At 39.2% G+C, this 5623-nt stretch overlaps 1 protein-coding gene across 1 annotated transcript; it reads right to left on the bottom strand.

The window, feature by feature from the left end:
• Positions 1–631: 631 nt before the first annotated feature.
• On the bottom strand, positions 632–1633 carry LOC122278550. The gene has a single exon (XM_043088729.1). It carries the CDS (start codon positions 1631–1633, stop codon positions 632–634), a length of 1002 nt encoding a protein of 333 aa, XP_042944663.1.
• Between the last annotated feature and the right edge of the window lie 3990 nt (positions 1634–5623).

Below are 5623 nucleotides of genomic sequence, written 5' to 3'. Positions count from 1 at the left end.
TTCACAAAGAGAACTGGTGCACCCCACGGTGATACACTAGGGCGAATAAAGCCTTTTTCCAACAATTCTTGCAATTGATCCTTAAGCTCCTTGAGCTCTACAGGTGCCATCCGGTATGGCGTTTTAGAGATGGGGGCCGTTCCCGGAATGATATCTATAGAGAACTCAATCTCCCTACCTGGAGGTAAGCCAGGTAGTTCGTCTGGAAAGACATCAGGAAAATCCTTCACCACCTCTATATTTTGCAACTTAGGCCCATTTGGTTGTGGCATCACCAAACTAGCAAGAAATCCTGCACAACCCTTCCTTAACATAGTGGTGGCCTTTAATGCAGAGATCACATTCGGCATAATACTCTTAGTCGCAGCACAGAAACGGAACTCTAACTCACCTGGTAGTCTAAAGATTACTTCCTTCTTGAAACACTCCAAGCTAGCATGGTATTAAGACAACCAATCCATGCCCAAAATCACATCGAACTCCTCCATATCAAATAATATCAAATCAGCAAGGAGATGTCGATCTTGTATCTTTATCATGCAACCCTTCAGCACAAACTGACAAATCATGGATTTCCCGAGAGGTGAAGAAACATACATCACTGGCTCAAGAGGTTCAGGTGCTCTCTCGCTCAGGCATGCATATTTACGGGATATAATGAATGCGTAGCACCAGAATCAAATAGTACTAAAGCACGATGTGAAAACAGGGGAAGAATACCTGTTACCACATTAGGAGAAGTATCAGCATCATCAAATGTTAACGCGAAAACTCGAGCCGGTGCTGGATTCTTCTGCCCTTGATTCTGCACTTGAGTATTAGGGGCCACAAGCATTGTACACTCCCGTGCCAAATGACCTATCTTACCACATTTAAAGCAGATGTTAGTCCCCATAAGGCACTTCCCAGCATGACGTTTGCCACAGTTTTGGCATGCGGGGTGAGGCGCTGTTGTACCACGCTGGGGAGGTTTGACCACTTGGATTGGCTTGGGCATCGGGTTGTACATAGGTCTCTTGCCCTTATTTTGCTCCATGGCATAAAATGGCCTCTTCCTTTGACTGAATTCCCCTGCCCGGACTCGTAAATTCTCCTCAAGTATCACTGCTCTATCTTCCAAGTCCGCGAACTTTCTAATCTTCAATGCAAGAAGGGAGTCCATAATTCTGGGGTTTAGGCCTCGCTCAAACTTCTCGGCCTTCAGTGCCTCAGTGTGGACCAAGTGTGGGGCAAATCTCGACAACTCCACAAATTTTGATGCATACTGTCTCACTGTCATTGTCCCTTGTTTCAAGTCAGCAAACTCTCGGGCCTTGGCCTCTCGAATGGATACAGGAAAGAACCGGTCATTAAATGCCTCTTTAAATTTATTCCATGATATAGGGATAGCTTCGCCCAATTCCTGCTGAATAAATCCGCGAGTGGCCTTCCACCACCCATTGGCCACATCAGCCAAGTTATATGCTGCAAATTCTACCTTTTGTTCCTCGGTACAGCTGATTACACTGAAAATTTTCTCCAAGCGCTCTAACCAATTATCTGCATCTAATTCCGTACCCTTGCCATCAAACAACGGAGGATGCTGTTTGCAGAAGCGATCAAAAGCAGTCAGATGTGGGACTTGTACTTGCATGGCGGTTTGCCCACTAGTGAAAACCTCTATAAGGCAAGTTGCCCACTAGTGAAAACCTCTATAAGGCGAGTTGATCTTCAGGATTACGGACACTGGGCCACCCTCGACGTTTATTGTTATTGTGTTGTGTTGCCATACTAGAACATGGATAACAATAGCATTAGCAAAAACTCATACAAAATAGCATACATAACTTGAAATCTCTTTACAAAATTCATATCATGCAATAAGAAATACCATTTGAACCTGCTGCGGAGCTTGGCATACTTTAGAGAGAGGGCCTTAGCCTAGTTTACCCCTAAAGTCTACAGGACTTCTTAACCTTTGCTCTGATACCAAGATTTGTCACAACCCCACCCTAACAAGAGCGAGACCGTGATCCCGTACTTGTTCTTTTTTTTTTCTTATTATAACAGTAAATTTAGTTCTAAATGAATGCCCATATTGTTATTATTATTATTATTATTATTATTTATTATTTTTTTTAAAGATAATGCGTGACGATTCGAACGCATCACGCATAAATTCTAATTTCTAACTGAAATAAACATCTAATAGACATACCTTTACATTCCTTTACAAAGGACTCTCAGAGTCCGTCATCCATTTATTTAAGATAACTACTTTAAACAAAAAGGGACTCAGTCCCTTTAGTCATTACAAAAGAAAACTAACTTAAAGCAGGAGGGTTTCCATTATTGAAACATAAGAAACATATATCATCATAGAAGAAACCAAACTACCCAGGGACTACTAAACATCGGCCTCCCCCTCCTCAGTAATACTCAGCTCCTCAGTAGATTCGTCTGTACCTGGACATTTAAAACATAAACACAAAGTGAGTCTAATACTCAGTAAGTAGTACACCATGCTGTTAACTTAAAAAGCATATAGTACTTTCTTTTGAAAACATGCATCCATAAACCAATACTAATTCTGACAATACTTCCATGCATATACTTTCTTTATAACATCATACATACACTTACTTCTTACTATCATGCATATACTTACTTCATACTTTCATGCAAAAATCTTTATTTCTTATTTTCATACATACTTATATATCATATCTTCATGCATACACTTCATTTAATCTTTCACTTTCTTGTGGCCAACACACTATTACGCCCCGTGTGTTGGGGTTAGCGGTCCTGTTGGACCTGGATTCCACCCGTGGCCACAGGTTAGGAACCCATTTCTGTTAGGGAGCAGCACTGGGTGCACTACCAGTACTACTTACCCGGCATTGCAATCTGCCCATTTCTTTGATATCATTTCCTTTCATGTGGCCATTACATACTTTCATACATTAATTCATTCATTTTCTTTCTTTGAAATCAACATTTTCCATATCTTCCTTAGTCCGATGAATATGCTTTTATTTTGGAAAATAACATTTTATGTCATGCTTACATAAAAATAAAATCTTAGTTATTTCAAGAAGCATGTATAAAAAAATTTCATGACTTAGGATCTACATGCATGCATTACCATATACACATACTATCAATTATAATCGATAGGATACTTAATAGGGGCTACCAAGAAAGGCTTGTACATAATATAAACTCATTTATTCTTTAATTAGAAGAACATTTGGAAAGAGATAGAGATATATTCTTCCACAAGAGAACTTGGCGTGGGCGCATGGTCATAGCTACTTATCTCGATTCGCTGAAATTCCTTTAACTTCAGAAAATCCTAATCCAATAAATAACAAGTGTGTTAAAACTCATCCAACATCCTTTAGATCCCCTTTTTAACGATGGCTAAAATATTATAAATCTAACGTCGTTTTCTACCCTTAATGTTACTTCAAATAACTACCATCTCGACAAATCCTTACAAGAGTAACATAAGAAGATAATTAATTTAGTTAACATAACATCAAAATAGCTTCATATATGCATTTAATCACTTAAAACAGAGCATAATTATATATATACAAAACACAACATCAAAACAGCCCTATATATATAATTAATCCCTTAAAACAGAACATATATGTAGATATACAAAACATAACACCAAAACATAAACTAAACAATTTAGTTAGCTTTGAAAATCACATAAAATCATCTTAAACAATTTACCTTAAGCTCTTAGATTCTTTCAAGAGGTCAAGTGAAGGGTCCAAAGCTTGAAGAAAGTGTGAGGATTGATTTCTTGAAGAGTTGAAGAAAAGAGAGAAGTGGAGTTGGCTAGTATGGAAGAGAGATGAAGAAGACTTGTTCTTCATTTGTTAGGTGTAGATCGATGGGTTTGAAAATGAATTTCTTCATCTATTAGGTGTAGACCGATGGGTTTGAAAATGAATTTCTTCATCTATTAGGCCTTAAAAAAAATCATGTACTTAATTTATTTTAACAACCCACATAAAAAAATAAAAACAAAAACACACCCATCTAAAATGAAATAATAAAAATCTTTACATGAACATATTTAACTTAAGAAATAAAATAAAATGACGTAAAGACTCACGTAGTAAGACCAGGGTATTACATTAAGTGTGACACATAATTATTATTTTTTCTTGTATTAAATGTTTGCATGATTTTCATTTTCACTTGCATGTATATTTGAGTGTTAATCTTAATCTCACTTATTGAAATTTTGTAAAATCTCACCGTGGTAGTCCACCACAGTCCCTCTTATCAGATTAAAAAATTTTGATGCACAGGAAGGATATGGTGGTGGTTAAGAGCATGGAGATGTTGTGATGACCCACTTTTACATGTATTTTCACTGAAGTGTTGTTTTTAATTTAATTAATATATTGGTTTATTTATTTTAAATTAATATATTTTAAATTGGTTTTAATTTATTTGATGTTGTGTTTAATTTATTTAGTCGTTTTACGATTTTTTAAAATCGTTTTCGGAGGATCTGTTTTTGATTTCCGGAGTGAGGATTGGACCTCATTTCATTTCTTTTTTCTTTTTTCTTTTCCCTTTTTCCTTTTCTTTTTCTTCTTTTCTTTCTTTTCTTTCTTTTTCTTCTTCTTTTCTTCCTGTTTTCTCTCTCCCCGCGAGCTGCTCTCTTCTCCCTCTCCTTTCCATCGCCGCCCCTTTGACCGCCCGGTTCTCCGCCGTCCGGCCTCCGTGTAGTGCACCACCCCCACCATTCTCTTCCCCTCCCACCAAAGATCATCCCCACCAATTTTCAGGGCCATCTGACCAGCCATTAGCCGCCATGCACGGCTGGAAGTCACGGCACCAGCCCTGTTTTTCCTCTCTGTTGCCGGTTGCTTTCGCAGTCCAGAACTGCCGCTCGCCGGCGGCGTGGCCTACACCACCCACCCAATTTTCTTCCCCTCTCCCCGTTGAACATTCCCACCAAGTTTCACCTCCATCCGAGCCACCGTTAGCCACCACGAGCTCCTCCAAGCCATACGATTTTTCACCGTTTTCGGCGCCGTCGTTCCACCTCCGGCCACCATCTCTTCACAGCTTCTTCCCCTACCTCTTGCCATCCTAACCCACCCAATTCCGGCCTCGATCCGTTGCCGGAGCAGCTCCCACGAGCTCAACTCCGTTCGACCCCTTTTTGGCTTTCCACCGCCAATTCCACCACCACCCATGGCCAAAACTCACTTCCCTTAGCTTCATAAATATCTCAAGACCATTTCCTATCAATTTCGTGCCTTGGTTTATCCTCGTTCGAAAGTGGATAATTTATTACCCAAGGCCACAGTGTAAAATACACTGTTATGTTGCTTTTCCTCCGCCTTTTGCAACGCCGCGAGCTTTCAAAAAATACCGTATAGCACTGTAAGTATTTTTCAAACTCTACTTTTAGATTTAAATATATTTTTCTCTTACAATAAATATTTTCTGTTGGTTGGTTGATTCCGGACTGAGTCCGAGGAGTTCGGGGGTCGGATGGATTGAGAACGGAGTTGCTTGGATTGTTGATTTATGGTTGGTTGGTTGTTTTGTGCATTGAGATTGCATTTACATGATGCATGCACGTGCATTTTATTTTAAT

This window comes from Carya illinoinensis, chromosome 10, assembly GCF_018687715.1.
Source record: "Carya illinoinensis cultivar Pawnee chromosome 10, C.illinoinensisPawnee_v1, whole genome shotgun sequence".
Taxonomy (NCBI): Eukaryota; Viridiplantae; Streptophyta; class Magnoliopsida; order Fagales; family Juglandaceae; genus Carya; species Carya illinoinensis.
The sequence above is the reverse complement of the archived record's forward strand: the minus strand, read 5'-3'. Positions and strand labels throughout refer to the sequence as shown.